Raw genomic sequence first — 25,828 nt, 5'->3', positions numbered from 1 at the left:
TGTGGGGAGCGGAAGGGAAAAGAGCTTGTAAGCCACTTTGAGTCTCTTTACAGGAGAGAATAAATCCGCACAGGCCCATGCATTTTAAAATAAACAGGAAGGCCAGTTGAAAGTTGCAGTGTGAGGAAAGAATCCCCCTGCTTTACCACCAGAACAATACACAGATAGTGAAAGAGAAGAGGCTGGGTGTGTGTGTGTGTGTGTGGGGGGGGAGTTTTATGTATTTTTGTATCTTTAATTCCGCACCATTTTTGGAGGTTCTTTCGAGATGTGCAGGAAGGTTCACAGGATAATTTCTCTCGTCTGTTTCCCTTTCCATGCAGCAAGACACGAAGGGGGATTACCAGCGGTCGCTCCTGAACCTCTGCGGTGGAGATGACTGCTTTTCTGTTGTATATTCAAAGAGACTCTTAAGTAGTGGAGTAAAAAACAGCACGCAGGGATGCTGAATTGCTTTCGTTTCAAATATACTTTATTTAGCTAAAAGGTGGGAAGGGTTACGTGGGGGGGAAACCAAGAAATGCTGGACTAGCAAATGCAGAGTTGATGCTACACCTTGCCTAATTCTATCTGACCAGGAGGGCATCTTCTCCTGTTCTGATCTGGAACAAAGAAAGTCAGGTAAGGTATTGTCAAAGGCTTTCATGGCCGGATTCAACTGGGTGCTGTGGGTCTTCCGGGCTGTGTGGCCAGCCCGGAAAAACCCACAACAAAGAGTCATGCAACTCTGTGTGTGTGTGCTTCTCAGCACATGTAGGCAGCACAAGTCTCTCTAAAGGGCTGCGCTTCCGCCATCGGGCTCGCCTCAATGGAACGTCATCGATTTGGCCGCTAGATGGCAGCATCGCCTCGCCCTGCTTGGGAGCGTCACAGCGGACACTATTGAGCCGGAAGTGTCCCCCTGAATCACCGCCCCCGTTCTGTAGTCTTCCCCCCCTCCGTGCTTCACAGAGTGGTCCCCCCCCGCCCCGTTCTGCAGTTCCATCCGAAATGTAACATCAATAAAATAACAGTCCAAACATTCCGCTAAATAAACTGCAAGCAATTAAAATGGCATTTGGGTTAATTGAACGTGGTTCTACATGATCCCCTCCCGACCCCCACAAACCCCCCCCCCCCCCACGCAGGGAAGGAAGACGGGGCTGGGGGGGGGGGGCTCTGAAAGAAGACAGCAAAGCACCCGACAAAGACCCCTTTCCCGCCCCCTGTGAGCCCACCCTCGTTAGAACGTCCATTGCCGTTGTAACGATCGTTATTACAGCCATTGATGGTCATTGCTGTTACAGCGATCGTTACAACAGCCATTAATAGCTATTGCTGTTATGTCGATCGTTATAACGATCGTTATAACGATCGCTATAACAGCAATGACCATCAATGGCTGTAATAACGAGCACCTCTCAGGAGTTAATTCTTACTGCTTTGGGACCAAAACAGGGTCTGTGGTGAAGGAGGAACCGCTTTGGCCCTCAAGGCAAGCACCACCCTCCTGTGGCTCTTTTGGCCTCCTTTGATCTCTCCAGGTTGCCCAACTCAGACTGTCCCCTCCCAGACGCAGACCCATGTAAACGACTGAGGCTTACCCTCTCATGCCTCTTCAAAGGTTCCAGACAATGTCCAGTTTTACTTGGAGGGGCACCAGCCAAGCGATAGCCAAGAACCTTCATCCTGGCCAGTTTCCGACCTCTGCAGAGATGCTTGTGGGCAGCAGCAGGCCGCTGAGCAGATGCTCAGGGAGGTGGACTTGAAGCCAGCTCAGAGATTCCTCAGTCGTTCGGCATCAAGACGCTGATCCAGCCGAGTCCACCAATCCCACAGAAGCAAGTCAGAGGGGCTGTGACAACACAGGAACGCCTTAATAGGGAATGTCCAAAGGTCCTGCGGGCCTGACAAAAGCTCTGACTGGACGTTTTCCTGCCACATGGCTCTCTCGTTTCTTTGCATTCAGTTTCCAGGCTCCGACACACAAAACTACTTCTGTATTAAATAGCCCTGTATGATATGTCTGCCATCAGCACAGAGCATAGCATTTCCCTCACCCCTAGCATTCAGGGAAGGTGCATTTAAGGACACACCTGTTCCCAAAGGGTTTGCAAGACAAGAAGCTGCTACCACTCGTGAAGACAACTCCCCACCCCACAGGCAACCCCATTTCTCAGACACATGAGAGAGAGAGAGAGAGAGAGAGAGAGAGAGAGAGAGAGAGAGAGAGAGACAACAATAGTTCTTAAAATAAGAAATGGGGGGAAAGAGCTCAGATTTTCTTGTTTAGATCCTTTTCATACCTTTTTGCATTTGTCCCTGACCAAGACTGAAGTCTATAAAGTTATGCATGGGGTAGAAAATGTTGACAGAGAGAAATTTTTCTCTCTTTCTCACAATACTAGAACCAGGGGGCATTCATTGAAAATGCTGGGGGGAATAATTAGGACTAATAAAAGGAAACACTTCTTCACGCAACGTGGGATTGGTGTTTGGAATATGCTGCCACAGGAGGTGGTGATGGCCACTCACCTGGATAGCTTTAAAAAGGGCTTGAACAGATTTATGGAGGAGAAGTCGATCTATGGCTACCAATCTTGATCCTCTTTGATTTGAGATTGCAAATGCCTTAGCAGACCAGGTGCTCGGGAGCAGCAGCAGCAGAAAGCCCTTGCTTTCACCTCCTGCAGGTGAGCTCCCAAAGGCACCTGGTGGGCTACTGCGAGTAGCAGAGAGCTGGACTAGATGGACTCTGGTCTGATCCAGCAGGCTCTTCCTTATGTTCTTAACGGAGACAAAAGGCCATCTAAGCTGCTTTCCTTATCAAGAATGCCAGCCCCTGCAAAGAAAGGCCTGGACGGCCTCTGAAAGCTCAATCCCCGCCCCACCCCACTCCTGACAAAGGTCATTGGGTTGTGCCTCAGAAGATGACTCTCCTTTTGCTTGCCTAAAAACTTGCGAGGCTCAAGAGGCGCTTTGGCCTCTCCTTTGAGGCAAAGCCCTGATTACTGATTTGCACGGAGCCAGCAAGCAGATTTGCTGCTGTCCAAACAGAACAAAAACTCCCCGTGTGGGGAAGCCCCGGGGGGGTTTATTTTTTACTGAACAACGGGGCGAGATGTTCCTGGGAAACTGAATCCTCTTCCTACATTTGTATTTAATATGAGAGTGGGGAAAGGTCTGGAAGATTTATTGCGTCTCTTTGGAAAACTGTACTCGCAACAGACAAGCTTGTGTTTTGGGAAATAAAACGTGGAGACAGGGATTCCTGTGTTTTGCAAGCTGGTTTCATCTGGCACAGCCAGCGTGCTTGGGATGGCCTTCAGCGGTGTGTGTGTGTGTGTGTCAAATGCTGGTGGATCAGGACTGTAAGGAAAGGGTGTCTGCTCTGAACACACTAGCCCTGTTCAAAAGGCAACGAGTCCTCAGACCCTCATATAACCCCAGGCATATGCCCAAAACAGCTTTATTTCTTAAAAAGTTTATTTCTCAAACCACAGTAATAAATAGAGTTAAAAAAGAGGGTTGCAAAAACGGAACGGAGCACCCAAGAGAGAAGCACAGAGTTGGGCGTTGGCTGGGGTGCAGATGGGCTGGTGTTGGAGAAGTCCCTCCGACTGTCTGTCTGTCTGTGTTCGAGGACTGCAGGCTGCAGCCACGCTTGGGGCTCCGTTCCTGGAGACTGCGCACGCAGGAAGAACGCCTTCATTCACCCGACGCCTGCATCTGCTTGCAGAAGGCCTCGAACTGCTGCTGCTCCAGTTGTGCCTTTCTTTGGATGGCCCCAATCGCGGAGTGGTGACCAGGGTTAGAGCAATAGTACCCTGTTTACCCGAATATAAGACATCCCCTGAAAATAAGACGTGGTAGAGGTTTTGCTGAAGTGCGAAATATAAGGCATCCCCCGAAAGTAAGGCGTAGCAAAGTTTTTGTTTGGAAGCATGCCCGACGAACAGAACACGGAAAAATAAGACATCCCCTGAAAATAAGACATGGCGCGTCTTTGGGAGCAAAAATTAATATAAGACACTGTCTTATTTTCGGGAAAACACGGTAGTAGCAGCGCACCCTGGAATCCCTCTCCTGTGAGGGTTGCCCTCAGCGTTCAGGCAGCAGGCAAAGACTTCAATGCTCTGTTCTGATTTTGACCGAGCTGGTCGCTTTCATCCCGACTGCAATTTGTTCCGGTGCTCTCCAGAATCGTTGGGTTGCCCTCAGGACCACCTTTAAGATTTATGACACTGCGATATTTCTGCTCCCCCCCGCCCCGTTTATTTAAACAGTTAATTATCTATGCAATGGCTGTTTAATGATTGCAAACCACATGGGAGTTCCTTTCGTGAACCAGTGAAGATAAACAAAGACTTATGCCAATAAAGGTTATGAAATGAAATGATAAACAAAGGAAAATGTGAGAGTTAGTTTTACAAGGGAATCGGGGTGTGGAATGGTACAGCATAGCCCGATCTGGTCAGGTCTCGAGGAAGCTGAGCTGGGTCCAATACTTGGATGGGAGACCCTGCAGAGGAGAGGAGCCCGCGGTAAACACGCCTCCTGCTTCATCCCATTTAGAAGAAGAAGAAGAGAGAAGAGAGAAGAAGAAGAAAGAAGAAGAAGAAGAAGAAGAAAGAAGAGGAGGAGAAGAAGAAGAGGAGGAAGAGGAGGAGGAGGAGGAGGAGGAGGAGGAGGAGTTTGGATTTATATCCCCCCCTTTCTCTCCTGCAGGAGACTCAAAGGGGCTGACAATCTCCTTGCCCTTCCCCCCCCTCACAACAAACACCCTGTGAGGTAGGTGGGGCTGAGAGAGCTCGGAGAAGCTGTGACTAGCCCAAGGTCACCCAGCTGGCGTGTGTGGGAGTGCACAGGCTAATCTGAATTCCCCAGAGAAGCCTCCACAGCTCAGGCGGCAGAGCTGGGAATCAAACCCGGTTCCTCCACATTAGATACACGAGCTCTTAACCTCCTACGCCATGGCTGCTCCTGGGTCCGCCTGCTAAGGCTGGCGTTCGCAGCTTGGCAAAATAGTTTGCTGGACGGAGAGCGCCAATCCTCTGGCGTGGAAACAGGAAACTGAGCTAAGGGAGTAATCCGTTTGTTCCATTGCAGCTCTTCCGGTGCTCCTGGTCTTTAGGACTGTATTTACCATGAACCTCGTGTAGTAACAGGACCGACTGTTGCTCCAGTGAGATCAGGCGCCACATTCCTGTTGATATCTACGGCTCCCCCAGTTCCTTTATTTGTGTTCAGGTCGTAGGCCATGGGGAGCTCGCGACACAGAGGCAGGAAGCACCTGCAGCCTGTTTTCCTCTAGTTTCATATATATTTTGGTAGGAGTAGTTCAGTGATGGCGAACCTTTTTGAGACCGAGTGCTCAAATTGCAACCCAAAACCCACTTATTTATCTCAAAGCGCCAACACGGCAATTTAACCTGAATACTGAGGTTTTAGTTTAGAAAAAATGGTTGACTCCGAGGTGTGCGTTACTCGGGAGTAAGCTTGGTGGCAGTCGGTGGTTCTGCTTTGAAGCAACCGTGCAACTCTTCCAACAGGTGAATCATGACCCTGGGAGGATTTACTCAAAACAAGCCCCATTGCCAGCAACCAAGCTTACTCCCAGGTAAAGGATCGTGCTTTAGTTCTTCGCATGAAAATTGGTGGGGGTTTAACAGCGCTTAACAGAGTTACCTACACTGCTTCCCCAAAACTAGATCTTAGCTTTAATGCTAATAATTGAGCCCAGCAGCCCAGGCCATCCTAGATGTGGGGGGGGGGGGGACTCTGTTTGCGCGTGCCCATAGAGAGGGCTCTGAGTGCCACCTCTGGCACCCGTGCCCTAGGTTCACCACCACTGGAGTAGGGGTTTTTGTTTCTTTGTTGAGTTGCACCTGCAAGTTGAGTTGCACCTGCAAAACCTCCAGCAGTGCCTTGGTCTGTGTACAGTTGCTAGGGATTGGGCCCTCCTTAGACCAGCTCCCGGGCAGACTGGCCAAGAACAGGCTTTATGTGGAGAGCAGGGAAACAAATCCAGTTGACCAGGGTTTTCAGCCACCCCAGGACATGGGAATCCCTGTGGTTTCCCCTTCTGCTGATGGTAGGCAGGTGGGGCTTCCTTGCTGCACTCAAGACTTCCAGCTAAGAAACATGGTAGTTTTCTCTTTGCCTTCTGGTTGACATCCAGATTTCCCCTGTGCACGTTGCTCTGTGAAGGCAGAGCAGACACCGAAAGAATCCTGTGGGGGCTCGCAGTGTCATCCTCACTCCCATGGGACTTGCACGGGAGGAGTTCCCCATGGCTCAGTCCGCCTTCCTTCTCAGTCCCAAATCTGTTTCAGCTTGCCCCCAGGGTTGGGGGCCACCTTTGCATAACAGGTGACCTTTTGCCTGAGAAAGAAGAAGAAGAAGAGTTTGGATTTATATCCCCCCTTTCTCTCTTGCAGGAGACTCAAAGGGGCTGACAATCTCCTCGCCCTTCCCCCCTCACAACAAACACCCTGTGAGGTAGGTGGGGCTGAGAGAGCTCAGAAGAACTGTGACTAGCCCAAGGTCACCCAGCTGGCGTGTGTGGGAGTGCACAGGCTAATCTGAATTCCCCAGATCAGCCTCCACAGCTCAGGCGGCAGAGCTGGGAATCAAACCCGGTTCCTCCAGATCAGAGTGCACCTGCTCTTAACCTCCTATGCCACTGCTGCTCTGCTGCCTGAGCTGTGAAAGGGGCACAGGAACCATTCAGTCATTCTCTGAAGGTGAAAAGGAGAGGTTTGACCAAGGCAGTTTATTTCAAAACGTCTTTACAGAGTAGCATATTTGGAGGTAGCTGCAAAATTACCTGCTCTTTTCCCAAATGGCTCAAGAGTGTCCGTTGATGGGCATGCGCCACCAGGAAGTTCTCCTGCAAGAGCTCTCGAAACAGACCGAGGCTCTGAGCAGGAGAACTGGTGGATTCTGCCGTATGTTAGTTAAGGCATGGGGGTGGAAAAAGAACTATAACCAGCTGCATAAAATAAAGTCTGTATTACAAAGTTTCAGAACAAAAATTCTTCACAAGAGATTGTACGCATCGATTGTCATCACAAAAGGATTCCAGCTTCTTTTCTCCTTCTAAGAACACTGTCACGGGAGGGTATGAGCTTTACTCCTCAGTCAGTAGCGATCAATTTCCAGCTCCTGGTAGAATATCAGGATTGTATTTGCAAGGGAAAAGGGAGGTAACAGTACAGGACCAATGGCAGCAACTGGGAATCATGTCTATTTCAAAGATAAATCATTCCTTTTCATAAGGATTTCTGTACAGCAGTTATTAACGATACAACCAGTTGAGAGATCCCTTTATGCGGTAAATAATAATAATAATAGCAGTAATAATAATAATAACATTATAACATCTTTAAATCGACAGAATCAACACCTGTCACTCAGAAGGCAGCCCTGCTGAGATCTGTACGAATACTACACCGATACGTTGCAACGTCCTCGGTCTCTGGGTGAGGCTCCGATTGTAACGAGAAGCCAACAACCAGGCAAAGAACTGGCAGCTGTGATATTAACAAAATAATAATGATGGCGATAATATACATCAGTAGTGTAACCTTTTCTCAGTCTGCTAATTTTACAAACTGGGATACGAAGGAGGATCCTGGCCCCTTCCTCACACGCAAAATAATGCGTTTTCAAACCACTTTCACAACTGTTTGCAAGTGGATTTTGCCATTCCACACAGCTTCAAAGAGCACTGAAAGCAGTTTGAAAGTGCATTATTCTGCGTGTGCGGGATGAGCCCCTGACGTCAGCAGCGGCTGCTGTGTGCATGCAGATGGGCTGTTGGTCCAGGACCTCCGCATTCACGCTTAGAGCCCTGGAAACCACATCTGCACCTCAGAAGCAAATCTCTCTTTCCTTCATTAAAACCATACAAGGTCAGGCCTTGTACGATAGTTACTGACCTGAGCTATTGGAGGCAGGGTGAGGGCATCCCTGTGTCAGACAAAATCAGTGCTGGCTGACTAACACCTTGTTCTTGCCATTTGACAGAAAACTCAAGTATAAAAACTTCTCTGAGTTCATTGTCATAATCCTGGCAGTTAAAAGATTACCTGCTAAACACACAGAATACAAGAAGTTTCCGAAGGTTTAAGAACAGGTCTCGTACTCAGTACAACTTCAGCACTTTGTACATTTTCTGTAAAAAATAATAATGAAGTTTTACAAAAAATAGCAGTAGAGCTGTCCATAAAAGTGTCTAATTTAAAATATGTACATTCTGTACACCGTTTCTTCTACTTACAACGATTAAATAATAACCTTCACTCTTGTGTCTTATCTGTGAGTTGCCTTCAAGACAAAGTTGGCTTAGAGATGCTTGCAAGGAAAAAACCTCTGGCTCCCTATGAAGAAGGAGAGTTTGGATTTATATCCCCCCTTTCTCTCCTGCAAGGAGACTCAAAGGGGCTGACAATCTCCTTTCCCTTCCATTATCCTCACAACAAACACCCTGTGAGGTGGGTGGGGCTGAGAGAGCTCCCATTTCTTCTGAGGAACTTGGCCTAAACTTGTCAGTTCACCTACTAAGATTGACGGTCCCTGTGGCGCTTCTAGACGGCTTGCAAGAAAGTTCTTATGCTCTAGGCGGGCATTTATTCTGAAGTATCTGTGAATACTGCATGTGACGGAGGGGTAAAATCCCCCCAGGACTCGCGTTCCAGCAGCCTTCGTCTTCCTCACTGTCCGGTAATTATTTGACGGGAACTCTTCCAGAGTTGTGGGACTGCTTTATTCCTAGCTTTTGACCTCATTGTCCTTTAAGAATTTAAATCCGGAAGGTCCTTCGTAAAGGCTGTCCCCATCAGTACTGAGATCGTCGTCGTCATCCTCATCCTCGAAGTCACCCAGCATCTTATTCGGGGGCTTCCTGTGCCTGCTGAAGCAATGAGATGTAGATGTAAATACATAAGCATGCCATTATGTTCTTCTATACAAAACACACAACACACACATGGGCTGCTTTGGTGTGATGCCTTTAAAAAGCGGGCTGATTCAAGCGAGTCACTCCTGCAGGTGGAAGGGCTTAAAAAACAACCAGTTTTCACAAGCCAAAAATGCAGCTGCGTTCTTTAAGAACATAAGAACTAGTCTGCTGGATCAGACCAGAGTCCATCTAGTCCAGCCCTCTGCTACTCGCAGTGGCCCACCAGGTGCCTTTGGGAGCTCACAGGCAGGAGGTGAAAGCAAGGGCCTGCTGCGGCTGCTGCTGCTCCCAAGCGCCTGGTCTGCTAAGGCCTTTGCAATCTGAGATCAAGGAGGATCAAGATTGGGAGCCACAGATCGACTTCTCCTCCATCAATCTGTCCAAGCCCTTTTTAAAGCTATCCAGGTGAGTGGCCATCACTACCTCCTGGGGCAGCATATTCCAAACACCGATCACCAATTCTTTGCAGCCTTGCGAACGGTGGAAGCCGCAGAACACTGGAACGGGCACTGCAGTTCTTGGGCTGGTACATATTTGTGTTATCTTTGGCAAACATAAACGCAAGGAGTGTGTAATGTGTAGTCAAGGCCCTCCGCCTGAGCATCTGTTTCATCCCTGGGAATGCTGAGCGTCTGGAGTGGGAATCCGTTCCACAGAGTTACAGCCACCAAGTTACCTGAGCTCCTTTTTGATGCCGTTCAGTTGCCCTTGAAGTTGGTCGTTGAAATCCACCTGCTCCTCCAGGTCCCTCTGAAGTTTCTTCTTGGCGCTTTCCAGCCTGTCAATTTCTGCTTCTGCTTCCTCCACTTGACGTTTCATTGCTTTCAAGCGCAAACTCAGCTGTGAAATGAAAACACGGGCCGATTAGATGCAAACAGACACGGATTTAGCAAGGAGAAAATGCACAGAAGAAGAAGAAGAGTTTGGATGCATATCCCCCCTTTCTCTCCTGCAGGAGACTCAAAGGGGCTGACAATCTCCTTCCCCGCTCACAACAAACACCCTGTGAGGTGGGTGGGGCTGAGAGAGCTCTGAAGAAGCTGTGACTAGCCCAAGGTCACCCAGCTGGCGTGTGTGGGAGTGCACAGGCTAATCTGAATTCCCCAGAGAAGCCTCTACAGCTCAGAAGAAGGAGGAGGAGGAGGAGGAGTTTGGATTTATATTCCCCCTTTCAAGCTCCTTTTTCAGCCATACAACTTAATCACCCACCAATGGGGTGGGTGCAGGAGCTGGAGAAGAGCTCTGAAAGAGCTGTGACCCTAGCCCAAGGTCACCCAGCTGGGCAACAGGAGTGCACAGGCTAATCCTGAATTCCCCAGAGAAGCCTCTACAGCTCAGAAGAAGGAGGAGGAGGAGGAGGAGTTTGGATTTATATTCCCCCTTTCAAGCTCCTTTCTTCCCTTTACAACAATCACCCTGTGGAGACAGGTGGGGCTGAGAGCTCAGAAGAACTGTGGCTTATTGGAGTCACTTGGCTGGTAGGTATTATTGGGAGTGCGCTGGCTAATCTGAATTCCCCAGAGAAGCCTCTACAGCTCAGAAGAAGAAGGAGGAGGAGGAGGAGTTTGGATTTATATTCCCCCTTTCAAGCTCCTTTTCCTTCCCGCCCCCCCACAACAATCACCCTGTGGGGTGGGTGGGGCTGAGAGAGCTCCGAAGAACTGTGACTAGCCCAAGGTCACCCAGCTGGCGTGTGTGGGAGTGCACAGGCTAATCTGAATTCCCCAGATAAGCCTCTACAGCTCAGAAGAAGAAGGAGGAGGAGGAGGAGTTTGGATTTATATTCCCCCTTTCAAGCTCCTTTTCCTTCCGCCCCAACAATCCTGCCTGTGAGGTGGGTGGGGCTGAGAGAGCTCTGAAGAACTGTGACTAGCCCAAGGTCACCCAGCTGGTGTGTGTGGGAGTGCACAGGCTAATCTGAATTCCCCAGATAAGCCTCCACAGCTCAGGCAGCAGAGCGGGGATTCAAACCCGGTTCCTCCAGATTAGACTGCACCTGCTCTTAACCACTACGCCACTGCTGCTCCAGAGTTGGTCTCAGTCAGTGATAAACATGAGGTCGTTCTTAAAGCTCTTGTTGCCAAACTGATTTTATAAGTTTTTACTCATGTGGCTACAATGCCTTTACTTTTTCTGCGAATGTCAAAGATTTTTTTAAACTCTCTGCAGTCCTGAAAGAAAAGGGCAAAGTGGCATTTAGAACGGGAGACAGCAGGCACGGGATTTTTTTTTAAAAAAAATCAAAATAAAGTGCAGCATGGGCTAGGAAAGTCCCGTGGAGGATAATTCTGGCCAGGGGCCTTCACCTGGTCTTTCTGGTCTGTCAAGGAGAGGTGTTCATCATCCACTTGCATCATGAGTTCCTTCACTTTCCGTTCAAGCCTGCGGTTGCTCAGCTGGAAATTGGACCTATCCCTAGAAAGTTGGGAGGGAAACACAGAAAGTCTGTGATCAAGGAATCCTGGAAAACGAATCACTGGTAGAGGTGGGAATAGGAACCCTTCCTTGGCTAGACTCAGAAAGGGCCCAGCTGGTCACAAGTGACAAGTGGAAAACTTGGGGGGGGGGATGGCTCTCTCTCTCTCCCTCTAGATTTTCTAATGGTTTATCCAGCGATGGAGTCCCCAGGTCCTACCCACAAGGATCAATGGACCCCCAGCCCCACTAACTGCTGCAGCTGCTGACGGTCAGCTAGCAAACTGATGGGCGGCTTGGGAAGATAAGGTCCCCGCTGTTATTTAATATCTATATGCGACCCCTTGCCCGGCTGGTGCGGAGCTTTGGGCTGATCTGTCATCAGTATGCTGATGACACTCAGCTCATTCTGTTGATGGAGGCGGGGACGGGTTATTCGACTTGTTTTATTGCATTGTTGTTTGTTGTGCACCGCCCTGAGCCCTCTGGAGGTAGTAGGGCGGTTTACCAAATCAAATGAATAAATAAATTAAATAAATAAACAGCCCAGCCAGCTGACAGGCAAGCATTCCCTTTCGGCCTCCTGCTCACCATCCATGGGGCTTTTAGTTCAGCAGCCCCGGGAGATGCGGAGGGCAGCCCAGGGAAGCGTCAAACGTATTCCCGCAGCGTACTGGAAGTTCAGCTGACACAACCTCCTGGCGACAGGAGATGCTCTGTGTTCGAAGGAGAGTTTCCTCCAAGCCTGTCGCAGTAGCTGCATGACTGACTCAGGGAGAGGCGGGTTTCTTTTGCAGGATCCCGGCTCCATTTCTTTTACCTCTCCTCATTCTCCAGCCGCTCCTCCAGCTCCACGATCCTGGCTTCCATTTGAACCAGAAGCCCTTCCTTGCTGGACCGGTAGGAGTCTTCGAGGTGAAAGATTCGACTTTTCAGATCTCGGTTCTGGAGGAAGAACATGCAGAGTGGCTTTAAGAGAAAGGCCTGCCAGGATGAGAGGCCCAGGCCCAAGACATTTCAGTGCCCGAGGCATGGAACGCAAGAGGCGCCTCTGCCCACTTTGGGCCGGCCGTGCGTGGACAGGGAAGCAGAGTCCGACTGGGGAGTCTCAAGTCTTGAAATGAATGGAAACATCTAGTCCAGTGATGGCGAACCTTTTTGAGACCGAGTGCCCAAATTGCAACCCAAACCCCACTTATTAATCACAAAGGGCCAACCTGGCAATTTAACCTGAATGCTGAGGTTTTAGTTTAGAAAAAACCAGTTGGCTCCCTCTTCCTCCACCCCACCTGCTCGAGCAGGGGCCAGCCTGCTGTAGCCTCCAGCAAGTCCCGCACGCACTGCTTTGTGCCTCTCTAGCATCTCTGCCTCCTCTGTGCCCCCCCTCAGGCAGCAGCCACCCAGAGCACAGGCACTAGGCCCGCCAGCCAAGTCCTCCCTGCTCACTGCGGTGCGCGCACGTCGTGCTCAGTGGCCCAGGCCAGCCTAGATGTGTGTGTGTGGGGGGGGGGGTTGATTATCTGCTCCCCACATGACGAACTCTGTGTGCGCATGCCCACAGAGAGGGCTCCGAGTGCCACCTCTGGCACCTGTGCCATAGGTTCGCCATCACTGATCTAGTGGATGGTGGTCGATGTCTGAGATGGAGTTGCCACCTCTGGCAAACAACTACAGAAGCAGCCCTGTAACATACATGTCACCGGAGGACAGATGCAGGGGGTGAGAGGGTGGCAGGGATGAGAAGGGGACTCGGTTTTACGTATTTAATTAACAAGCTACCTTTTAACTTTCCAAATCAATCTGCAAGTTAAGCAAATAAAGCGATGCAAAACATTTAAAACAACGACATAGCATGAAACAATAAAGCACCCTATTCAGCAAGCAGAAGTTAAGAGGTTTGACAGTCAGCACCCAAAAAGGCATCAAAAAGGAACAAGGTAATTCTTGTGGGAGACAGACAGAGTTCCAGGGGTCTGGTTTCTATAAGAACATAAGAACTAGCCTGCTGGATCAGACCAGAGTCCATCTAGTCCAGCTCTCTGCTACTCGCAGGGGCCCACCAGGTGCCTTTGGGAGCTCACAGGCAGGATGTGAAAGCAAGGGCCTTAAGAACATAAGAAAGAGCCTGCTGGATCAGACCAGAGTCCATCTAGTCCAGCTCTCTGCTACTCGCAGTGTGGCCCACCAGGTGCCTTTGGGAGCTCATCTGCAGGAGGTGAAAGCAAGGGCCTTAAGAACATAAGAACTAGCCTGCTGGATCAGACCAGAGTCCATCTAGTCCAGCTCTCTGCTACTCGCAGGGGCCCACCAGGTGCCTTTGGGAGCTCATCTGCAGGAGGTGAAAGCAAGGGCCTTAAGAACATAAGAACTAGCCTGCTGGATTAGACCAGAGTCCATCTAGTCCAGCTCTCTGCTACTCGCAGGGGCCCACCAGGTGCCTTTGGGAGCTCACGTGCAGGATGTGAAAGCAATGGCCTTCTGCTGCTGCGGCTCCCAAGCACCTGGTCTGCAAAGGCAACCTCAGATCAAGGAGGATTGGTAGCCATAGATGAACTTCTCCTCCATCAATCTGTCCAAGCCCTTTTTAAAGCTATTCTCTGCAAGCGAGAGGACCAAATCACGAGGAGGCCCAGATACTGGCGCAAAAGTGCAGATTTAATCAAACAAATAATTGCTACTAGGCCTTAAAAGAAGACGGTGCTTCTGGACGCATACAGAATTGCCCTTGCGTTACCACTGCAGAACTATAACCCTCTTGACTGTGGAAGACAGGAGATTTCAACTAGCCCTGAGCCTCAGCTCATCCCGTGGCAAGTATTAACCACTCTCGGCTACCCTTGGAAGATTAGCAGTGACGCCTCTCACAGAATTCAACCTCATTTAGACTGTCTTGCAAGAAGAGCTCAGTAAGGTAGAAACAGGTGAGAGACAAACAGGGTCAGGAGCTCCAACGTTGCCTGCATTTCAAAACATGGAGGTCACATTTTTTGTACAGAGCCCGAACTCAGGAATAGTTGAGCTTTTCCAAGGAAGTGCGTCACTTGAGACCACTTAGATGTGTGTCTGCCACAAGGCGGCACTGTGCTCCTACAGACGGCGCCGGGCGGCTTTCATCCCGGGTGATTCAGGAACCAGACAGCCAGGGGAACAAACTCCCCCATCCCCAAGGAAGACGGGCTCTGTGGGAACCCAGCCACAATCCCGGAAAAGCATTTTTGAACAAGCTGAGGGGAGCTGGTTTTTAATACGACTTCACCACCATTCTCGTGTTGCTGAGCTGAAGTCCAGGCTCAAAGGAAGTTGTGGCTATGTATTGTCGAGGGCTTTCACGGCTGGAATCACTGGAGTGGTGTGTGGTTTAAGAACATAAGAACGAGCCTGCTGGATCAGACCAGAGTCCATCTAGTCCAGTGGTGGCGAATCTTTGGCACTCCAGATGTTATGGACTACAATTCCCATCAGCCCCTGCCAGCATGGCCATTTGGCCATGCTGGCAGGCAACTGAAGTGTAGTCCATAACATCTAGATTACCAAAGATGCTCCACCCTCCAATTAGTCCAACGCATTCTGCTACTTTCAGAAGTGGCCCACCCAGGTGCCTTTTGGGGCTCACAGGCAGGAGGGTGAGAAAGCAATGGCGCTTCTGCTGCTGCTGCTGCTCCTGAGCACCTGGTCTGCTCAGGCATTTGCAACCTCAGATCAAGGAGGATCAAGATTGGGAGCCACAGATCGACTTCTCCTCCATCAATCTGTCCAAGCCCTTTTTTAAAGCTATCCAGGTTAGTGGCCATCACCACCTCTTGTGGCAGCATATTTCAAACACCAATCACACATTGCGTGAAGAAGCGTGTTTCTGGGTGTATGGCTGTGTTCTGGGTGTATTCTGTGTTCTAGCAGCATTCTTTCCTGATGTTTCACCTGCACCTGTGGCTGGCATCTTCTCCACTTATATATACTCCACTTGCTTTCCCAACATCAGATCCTCTGAAGATGCATTCAGCCACAGATGCAGGCGAAACGTCAGGAGAGAATGCTGCTAGAACACGGCCATACAGCCCGGAAACCACACAGCACTCCGAAGTTGTGGCTCTTACCTGTCTTTCCAGGGAAATCTTGTCGCACTCCAAGTCCTGCCTCGCAGCCCTCTCCTGAAGTAGTTCATTCCTCGTTTGCTCTATCTGGGATAGGTGAAAGAAAAAGGGCAGAAATCACCCAACTGTTATCCACACGTGGCTTTCATTTCATCCCCTTTCCTTGGCTACTAGCATTTACATGTTCAAGCACTTCCCACACATGAACATTTAATCCCTAAAATGAGCCTTGTGGCTGCATTGCAGAGGGCCAGAGGCAGGACATGTGGGCCTGAGGCCTCCCAGTGACTCTGTGGCAGAAGTCCCGATTTGAGCACCTGATTTATGGCTCAGCCTACTCTCCTTCATCACAGCTTGCACAACTCCATGAAGAAACTTAGAACGTTATTACCGTAGAAGAAGAAGAAGAGTTTGGATTTAAGAACATAAGAACATAAGAACAAGCCAGCTGGATCAGACCAGAGTCCATCTAGTCCAGCCCTTTCTACTCCTGCAGGTAGCCTGGGTGCCTTTGGGAGCTCACAGGGCAGGAGCTGAAACAATCTCCTTGCCCCTCCCCCCCTCACAACAAACACCCTGTGAGGTGGGTGGGGCTGAGATCAAGGGATCAAGTTGGTAGCCATAAATCGACTTCTCCTCCCACAACTCATCCGAGAGCTGTGACTAGCTATTAAGGATTATCACCTTAGCTGGCGTGTGCATATTCAGAAAACTACAATCACCGTTCTTGAAGAAGTGTTTCCTTTTTATTAGTCCTAATTCTTCCCCAACATTTTCAATGGATGCCCCTGGTTCTAGTATTGTAGGGAAAGAGACAGAAAAATTCTCTCTGTCAGCATTTTCTACCCCATGCATGAGAATTTGAATGTACAGGTTCAATCCTGAATCCCCCCCAGAGAGCCGTCTCTCTCCAAACTAAAGAGTCTCAAGCGCGGCAGGCTCTCCGGGGAATCAAACCAGTTCCTCAGATTAGAGAGTACCTTGTTGCTCTTAGCCACCACACTTTTCTATCTGCTGGATTTATATCCCCCCCTTTCTCTCCTGCAGGAGACTCAAAGGGGCTGATAATCCTCCTTGCCCTTCCCCCTCCACAACAAACACCCTGTGAGGTAGGTGGGGCTGAGAGAGCTCCGAGCTGTGACTAGCCCAAGGTCCCACCCAGCTGGCGTGTGTGAGAATGTACAGAGAGTTAATCCTGAGAATTCCCCCGGGTAAAGCCTCCCACGAAGCTCAGGCAGGCTGAGAGGCGGGGAATCAAACCCAGTTCCTCCAGATCCAGAGTGCACCTGCTCTTAGCCACTGCTCTTAGCCACTATGCCACTGCTGCTCCGTAGTGTTCAGTGTACACTTTTAGTGTCGACTGAAGGGACTACAGCAGCATTGACCGGCATGAGATGGAGCCCAGCGGAAGGGAGAATTCACCGTTTTGTCAGAGATGCAGGAAGGGACCAGAAGGTGGAGTCTTTGTCACCCAAGGAAGAGGCTCCCATACACGGAGATGGGCCACGAAGGAGCCTTTCCAACCAGCCCTGGGAGCATGATAACCACGGCCCTGATTGATGGACCGGAAAGGTCCAGTTATCGGGTCATGCAGAAAATGCGGCTATAATTACTCTTTGAGGCCCAGGCAAAATAAAAGAACATTCTGCAAGGAAACCAGCCGATAACGAGCGACTAATTAGAGATGTCGCTTTCAACATGGAGTTGGTGAGACGTAGCTGGTCACAGTCAGGGGAGTTCCATACAGTGAGCCATTTATTGTCTCCAGAGCCCTCGGGAGGCTGTAGCCAAGAAAATGCAAGCTGACTGTTATGGCAGGGCTGCGATGTTGGGGAAGCCTTGAGCCTGGCTGCGCTCAGGTATTGAGCAGAAGCATAAAAGCGTTTTTGTAATGCAACAGATGGAAAAGAAAGGAGAGCTTTTAAGGACTCTTCACTTCCCTTAACAGGCAGTATGTTCTTCTCGAGTAGTGCAGGGATCAGGATCCTTTGGGTGAGAACGTGGAAGGTGTCCTTGGCCTCTGTAAGGTTTGCTTTGGCCAGACAACAGAATTTGGAGATATTTGGGAGGAATTGGAAACCTTTAATTGATTATTTCCAGTTGGAATACAAATGTATGAAATATGATTTGTGATCTTTGATAAGTGAATGAGTAAAAATTGTAAAGCATTACATAAAATATAAATTTTGACTATATATAGATATTTTTTTTACTGTATCCTTTTCTCTTCTTCCCTTTGTTTTTATTTTTAGATCATAATGGCTAGCTTATAAATAGATAACCAAGAGGACATTTTCTTTGACACAACACTGGATTAAGTATTAAATATAACTGACTAATTAATTGTTGATATAGTTAGTAGGTCAGAATTAATGTAACTATACTTCAAAACGATATGTAATTAAAAACTTGAGATGTACCAAAGTACTTTCGATATTAGATTGTGTATCCTGTGTTTTACTAGCTGGAAGTCTGTTTGTCAATGCACTATATATTTTTCCTTCTCTGGGAGGAAATTTTTTTCCCCCTTTCCCCCCCCTTTTTTTCTTTATGTCTTTATATCTTTCTTTTTAAGAAACATTTTATTTTATTTTATTTTATGATTTTACATTTTATGTTTTCATTACTACTGTTATTTCCCTGATTGCTTACTGAACCATATGTGACAATCATTAAGTGCTGTATATGATTCTTGACAAATGTATTTTTCTTTTATGTACACTGAGAGCATATGCACCGGAGACAAATTCCTTGTGTGTCCAATCACACTTGGCCAATAAAGATTCTATTCTATTCTATTCTATTCTATTCTTCTAAATGCCTTCTATTATGTAAACACAACTGCGCCATCTTGAGTTAATACTAATTTAACAATGCTGCATTTTAATGGGGTAGGGCAGTGGTGGCGAACCTTTGGCACTCCAGATGTTGTGGACTACAATTCCCATCAGCCCCTGCCAGCATAGCCAATTGGCCATGCTGGCAGGGGCTGATGAAATATGATCCCCTAACATCAAAGGAGATATAAAGGTCATACATCACTAGGATTAGGAATTTTATTTATTAGAGCGATCTTAATTTATATTTATTGTGTATTTTAACCTTGATATTGTGCTCTATTTTATATGTTGTTCACATACCCTAGGCCCTCCGAGTGAGGTGGTATATAAACCAATAAATAACAACAACAACAACAACAACAACAACAACAACAACAACAACAACAACAACAACTTGAAATTGTATTTTTTCTGTATATTTTTTTCTGTTTATTGTATACCAGGGGTCCCCAAACTTTTTAAACAGGGGCCAGTTCCACATACCTTCTAGCCAGGAGAGCCAACCGGAGGCTGGGATAAGTGCCTGTGATGGGGGGCATCCATCCGCCCGACCAGCCCCTGGCAGAGCCCCCCACCCAGCGGTCCCAACAATCGGCCCTGAGAGCTCCGCCTTTCTCTCTCCCCTTTTGCCCGCTGTTGAATTACGGTCCCCTCCGGCCGCTTGGAATAGAGCAGCTGAGAGTAGCCAGCATGAGGCTGTTTGTAAACCTGGGAAAGGGAGATAAGAGGAGATCTGCTTCTGCTTAGCCGGGCAGGATAAATGTCTTCGGGGCCTGATTTGGCCCAGACTACATGTTAGGGGACCCTGTTGTATACTGTGATTAAATTCAATAAAGGTGGTAATTATGGGGGGGGGGAGGTTTGCTTTGGCCAGCACTACACTAGTGGAGAGAGAGGCTTCCTCCAGACACCTGGGGCCTGTCCCAGGGAGCCGTCCCAAAGCTGCATTCTGGATCAGCTGGCTCCCACCAAACAAACGCTCTGCTTTCTCTGCCTGTTCACACCTGCAACTAGTGGATGCTTCTTTCACACAAAGCCCAGGGGGGCAGGGGGGAGGGCGGCTGAGTCCCCGAGTGTCCATTCACGGGACATCACAGTCAAAGGAACATTGCAGTCCTTTGTTTGTTGGCTGGACTTGAAAGCTCGTCAGGCTAATTCTTGAAGATGATGGAGAGTTTGCAGCCCGCAACACTAGAGCGTTCCGGGGGCATTGAAGGGAGCAGCCCCATCTTGTAAGAACATAAGAACAAGCCAGCTGGATCAGACCAGAGTCCATCTAGTCCAGCTCTCTGCTACTCGCAGTGGCCCACCAGGTGCCTTTAGGGAACTCACACGCCCAGGAGGTGAAAGCAGCGGCCTTCTGCTTGGCTGCTGCTGCTCCACGATCAGCACCTGGATCTGCTAAAACATCTGCAATCTCTGAGATCCAAGGAGGGATCAAGATTGAGTAGCTATAGATGCGAGCTTCTCCTCCATAAAATCTGTCCAAGCCCTTTTTAAAGCTATCCAGGTGAGTGGCCATCACCACCTCCTGTGGCAGCATATTCCAAACACCAATCACACGTTGCGTGAAGAAGTGTTTCCTTTTATTAGTCCTAATTCTCCCCCCAGCATTTTTTCAATGGATGCCCCCCCTGGTTCTAGTATTGTGAGAAGGAGAAAATTTCTCTCTCTGTCAACATTTCTACCCCATGCATAATTTTATAGACTTCAATCCTATCCCCCCTCAGACGTCTCCTCTCCAAACTAAAGAGTCCCAAACGCTGCAGCCTCTCCTCATAAGGAAGGTGCTCCAATCCTTCAATCATCCTCGTTGCCCTTCTCTGCCCTTTTTCTATCTCCTCAATATCCTTTTTGAGATGTGGAGACCAGAACTGAACCTGGGACTCAAGTGCGGTCCCTTTCCACTACTTTATAAGGGCATGACAATCTTTGCAGTTTTATTATCAATTCCTGCCAGTTTCCTGCCCGTATTTTGGATGGTTGTACGCAGGGCAAGACGAAGGCAACGGCTTCTGCCTCCTCTCTTCCTCCTTCTCCTGAGCTAATTCTGTAGGAAGAACCGGTCTCTCTCTGGCTGATTCCGCACGGGTCAAAAACAGTGGTGTGAAAATGGTGTGAAAACAGTATATTATACACACCATTTTCACTGTTTTGGCCCATGAGGAATCAGCCTCTGACACTTCAGGCAGTGGTTATCCCAGGAGGAAAGGAATAGGAGGGTCAGGCGCAACATAGCTGTAATAGAGGCAGAAGTACGTTGTTTCGAGACAAGCAGCCGCTGTGCAGCCACCGGTGGTTCTCAGGGAAAAAGTAACCTGATTTCTAATCACAGTGGGAGGAGGCTGCTGCAGCTGCCACCACCGTTTCCCATCTCCCACTGGGCACCCACCTTCCACGTCTCCCTGGCTAGGTCTTGAGCAGGTAAAGGCGGGAAAGGACCCCCCGCCCCTTGTGGGTCTTCTGCACTTGCTGACTCAGCAGAAGCGCTCAGCTGCTCCATAAAAAAGAGATAATGAAAGCGCTGCCTGGCCGGCCAGAAGGAAACCTTCTCTTCCCACGTTTCCTCCGCAGCCCCACCTGTGGGGGGCGTTGCTGGACTCCAACTGTGGCTGCCAGAGGAAGTGAGGGACGCTGTCAGTGTAACTTCATCTTTGCTCATTTACTCCATGGTGCCGTAGAGCGGGCCTCTCCCAGAGCTCAAGCCCATTCATTCACATTCGGGCTATTGCTGTGTGTTGTTGTTTTTTGCTTTAGACGCTGCCGTGCACCAAGAGTGCTCCGAGGCAGGAGGAGGTGGGGGATGACTGAACTTCGGGAAGGGAACAAGAACTAGTTCCTTCGAACTGGTAGTGAATACAATCGAGTGGGAGAGGCTCGAGAAGGGCCAGCGAACTCGGGCACTCTGTGCTGCCAAGGCATGCCCCGTGCGCTTTGTGTTGGCGCCCTCCTTGTTTTGCGAGTTGTGAGCTAGCTCCTCACCCCTGGCCCAGCCAAGGCCAGGCTGCAGCTTAAAGTTACAGTGTCGTTGTTACCCTCACACATACACACACACACACACACACACCCGAGGACACAAAACTCTGTACAAATGTTAAAAGGCGTGGCTGTTTGTCCTTCCATTCATCAACAAATGGACCGAATGGACCTTCTTCAAGGAACCTGGGTGAGTCTGTGTGAGAATGCAATCAAGGCTGCCCTTCGGGAGAAAGGTGGGGAAGAGACCACACACACACACACCCAACACACACATACACACACACCGAGGACACAAAACTCTGTACAAATGTTACAAGGCGTGGCTGTTTGTCCTTTCATTCATCAACAAATGGACTGAACGGATCTTCTTCAAGGAGCCTGGGTGAGTCTGTGTGAGAACGCAATCAAGACCGCCCTTTGGGAGAAAGGTGGGCGAGAGAGACTATAACATACATGAAAAGAAAAATATATTGAAACCAGTACCTGCTCTCTACACCTGCTGATCCTTTCGGACAGTATGTCTGAATTATTCCTCTCCTCCTCCAGCTCCAGCTCCAGCTGGGACATCTTGTCCTAAAGGCAGAGAAGGGACACACTCAGCCACTGAGCACCTATTCTCAAATGGACCAGAGAGAGGTAACAAATCTGCCCAAAGGAATCGGTCGTCTCTGGATGAATCGGTCTTAGAGTGCAATCAGAGAAAAACATTTCCCGAATGTTTCACCTGTTCTGCGTCTGGAAGTCCTTTACGTAACAAACTCAGAAACTCATGGCGATTCGGGCAGCTTACAAGTCATCATTAAAAACAGCGCCATTTAAGAGCGACAAAATGTTCCCCCAGGTGCCACACAAGGCCATAGAAGAAGAAGAAGAAGAAGAAGAAGAAGAAGAAGAAGAAGGAAGAGAGAAGAGAAAGAGAAAGAGAGAAGAGAAGAAGAAGAAGAGTTTGGTTTATATCCCCTTTCTCTCCTGCAAGGACTCCAAGGGGCTGACAATCTCCACTTGCCCTTCCCCCCTCACAACAAAAAAAACACCCTGTGAGGTGGGTGGGGGGGCTGAGAGGAAAACTCCGAGAAGCTGTGAGCTAGCTAGGTCACCCAGCTGAGGCGTGTGTGGGAGTTCACACAGGCTAATCTAGATTCCCAGATAAGCCTCCCACAGCTCAGGCGACAGAGTGGGGGAATCCAAAACCCCAGTTCCTCCAGATTAAGATACGAGGCTCTTAACCTCCTTGCCACTGCACCTTAGAAAGCAACCATGGAACCAGAGCTCTCATCAGACATGAAAGAACCCGTTTAGTCTCTTTTCCCTTTCAGGGAGATAGGAAGACAGGGTCCTTCACTACCTCAGTCTCCACACACCCTATCTGTACCTCCATTATCTTGGCCTGTCTTGCCCCGGTCCCTCTTTCAAGGTGGTTTTGGCCTCCAGTTCCTTTCAAAGGTTTTCCGGTCTGTTCCAGAAGCTGCGGTCACTGATGTAGCCTCGTCTTGGAAACCTTTGGTGATCGCAATTCTTCTTCACATACAAGCAGCACCTGAGAGCGAGGAAAATACAGGCTTTCCAGTCAGGACCACCCTGAGTCATTCTATGTTCTGAATCATTAGGAACATATATTGGTATTAGCACTAAGAGGCCAAGGAGGAGAGCTGATTTTACCCTCTGATTTCTCTAACTTTAATGGAGCCTCACTGTGACTTAAAATCAATTTCCCTTCTCCCACAACAGACCTGCTTGATGGAGTGGAGTGGAGTGCAGGTAGGTGGTGGGTAGGTGGAGTGGAGTGGGAAGGAAAGGTAGGTAGGCCAGGTAGGTGGGTGGAGTGGGAAGGAAGGAAGGTGGGTAGGTGGAGGTAGGTGGGTGAGTGGAGTGGGTGGGTAGGTAGGTGGGTGGGAAGGAAGGGAAAGGAAGGAAGGAAGGGAAGGAAGGAAGGTAGGTGGTGGGTGGGTGGGTGGGTGGGTAGGTAGGTGGAGTGGGTGGGAAGGAAGGAAGGAAGGAAGGAAGGAAGGAAGGGACACACTGTGGGAAGGAAGGAAGGAAGGAAGGAAGGGAAGGTAGGTAGGTAGGTAGGTAGGTAGGTAGGTAGGTAGGTGGTGGGTAGAGACCAAAGAGAGTTCTGAAGAACTGTGACCAGCCAAGGTCATAACAGGCTTCATCTTGGGCGGAAACAAACCCAGTTCACTAGATTAGAGTGCACGCTCTTAACCACTCTTAACCACACCAGTGTTAGATGCGGCCCACAGATGAAAGTTCCTCGGTGCTGGGGGCCTTGTAGCTGAGTCTTCAGGAAAAAAAGACCGCGAGGTCAAAGGGCCAGTGAAAAAGCTTAAACCGATGAGCACTTAAGAAGAAGAACTTTGTGGAAAGGCACATGGCTTGCAGGCACCACCTACAATTGTAACTGTGCCAGTAAGCTACGTTGTTTTAGATATCACCATAACATTCGGGACGCAACGTGTGATGGGTGTTTGGAATATGCTGCCACAGAGGTGGTGATGGCCCTCACCTGGATAGCTTCAAAGGGGGGCTTGGACAGATTGATGGAGGAGGATTGATTTATGGCTACCAATCTTGAGTATCCTTGATCTGAGAGATTGCAAATACCTGAGCAGACCAGGTGGTCGGGAGGCAACAGCAGCCACAGAAGACCATTGCTTTCACCTCCTGCCTGTAGGCTCCCAAGGCACCTGGTGGAGCCACTCGAGTAGCAGAGAGCTGGACTAGATGGACTCTGGTCACAGTCCAGCTGGCTTGTTCTTATGTTCTTAAGGCCCTTGCTAGCCTCCCTGCCTGTAAGGAGCTCCCAAGGCACCTGGTGGGCCACTGCGAGTAGCAGAGAGCTGGACTAGATGGACTCTGGTCTGATCCAGCTGGCTTGTTCTTATGTTCTTATGACTTCTGACCTGTCTTTGTGAGAGCGCTTTTATAAGAGAGCACCTTTGCTTGAAAAATTTGAAGGTGGAGACTTCATGTCATTTCTAGAGGCGAATTCCAGCAGCACAGGAACAGAGGTCGGCCAATACTGAAACATATAGCAGGAGAGGCACAGATGTGTGTGTGTGTGTGTTGAGAATCCAGGTTTCTCACAGATCACGTTCACCGTTACAGCTCCAAAAAAGAAGCAGATGACCAGTCCATGCAGCATTTTAACATAAAGCTGTTCACCATGAATTTTATTCAACAGAAAAAAATGAAGTTTAATTAAGAGGATGGGGAAAAAAATCAGGTTCTGGATTAAAATCTTATTTACAACATGTTTAGATAAGAGATTATTTAAAACTTTTTTAACTGTATCATTTGTACATAGATATAAAATATAGTTTTTACCAGCATCACAAGTGCGATACAAATGTCATCTATTTTATTACCCTATTTTTAAGGGAAACTGTGTTTTATTTTATCTTGATAAAATGTAAAGAGAGTTTTTAAAATTAAGTTGTTTATTTTCTATTAGCTTTAGACAGCTGTTCCCAAGCCAAGTTTCTGGTGAAGTGTATGTCGGGGTCTGCAGTAGCACAGCAAGATTTGAGTCCAATAGTGCCTTAGAGACCGGGAAGGTTTCCAGGAGGCAAGCTTTTGGGAGTCAAAGCTCTCTTTGTCAAACATGTACCCGGTGAAGCAGAAAAAATGTTTCCAGCCACGAGATGGCAGCATTCCAACAATGTTTGTGTTGTGGGCGTGTGTGCCTGTGCGTAGTGTTGTCACATCGAATATACATTCTGGTGAGATGATTTCCTAGGAGAGCTTGATCTTAGATGAATTGTCCTAAATTCCTACAGCTGGCTTCCGTGACGCATGGTCTACGGACAAAAGGCCCCTTGATCCCTGCCCCATCTTTACCTGGGTTGGTGACTGGAAGAGACTGTGAGAAATGGGGCTCCCAGTTCTGTTGATGGGCCTTATTTACATCTTAAATGTGTTAATTACTCTCTTTTTTTCGCAAATCTGAATCAGCCACATTCTTTAACTCTCTGCTTACAAAAACAGACCACTGGGTTTTATATTCCTCCTCCTCCTAACTAGCTCAAGGCTGCCACCCCTTAAACCCGTCTCTCTTGGCCACAGGTGAACAGCGCGGACCACGAGCCAGTGATGACTCTGAAGAAAATGGAAGGTATCACCAAATTCCAGAACAACAAAGACACTGTCGCTGTGGCTCTATTGCAGTGGTGGCAAACCTTTGGCACTCCAGATGTTATGGACTACAATTCCCATCAGCCCCAAATGGCCATGCTGGCAGGGGCTGATGGGAGTGTAGTCCAACTGGAGTACCAAGGTGCCTGACTCCTGCTCAAACTCTCTTACCCATGTGTCCTCCTAGGGTGTGGAAATGAAATGCGAGATGTCGTCTCAGATTAATCCACCCTTTATTGGTGGGGAAAATTTCTAACCCCTACTGTTGCCATGCGTTTTCTTCTTACTTGGAATTACGGTATAACATTATGGTAACATACCTGACAACCATTTTAAAGTGCTAACTTATTCCCTATTGTATTACTTTTAACTGTGTTTTTTTAAAAATATACTATACCAGTACATTAAACCAAATTGGTTCATTA

The 25,828-nt window shown here is 48.7% G+C and overlaps 1 protein-coding gene across 1 annotated transcript in view; it reads right to left on the bottom strand.

The window, feature by feature from the left end:
* Nucleotides 1-6,735: 6,735 nt before the first annotated feature.
* Nucleotides 6,736-25,828, bottom strand: part of CGNL1 (cingulin like 1) — a 51,690-nt gene continuing 32,597 nt past the window's right edge. Inside the window, 7 exon segments of the mRNA XM_048481826.1 lie at nt 6,736-8,893; nt 9,621-9,784; nt 11,251-11,359; nt 12,180-12,304; nt 15,454-15,537; nt 21,753-21,842; nt 22,642-22,784. Coding sequence (XP_048337783.1) covers nt 8,755-8,893; nt 9,621-9,784; nt 11,251-11,359; nt 12,180-12,304; nt 15,454-15,537; nt 21,753-21,842; nt 22,642-22,784 — 854 coding nt within the window. The 3' untranslated portion in view covers nt 6,736-8,754.

Source organism: Sphaerodactylus townsendi, linkage group LG17, assembly GCF_021028975.2.
Source record: "Sphaerodactylus townsendi isolate TG3544 linkage group LG17, MPM_Stown_v2.3, whole genome shotgun sequence".
Taxonomy (NCBI): Eukaryota; Metazoa; Chordata; class Lepidosauria; order Squamata; family Sphaerodactylidae; genus Sphaerodactylus; species Sphaerodactylus townsendi.
This window is presented reverse-complemented; position numbering and strand designations above follow the sequence as displayed.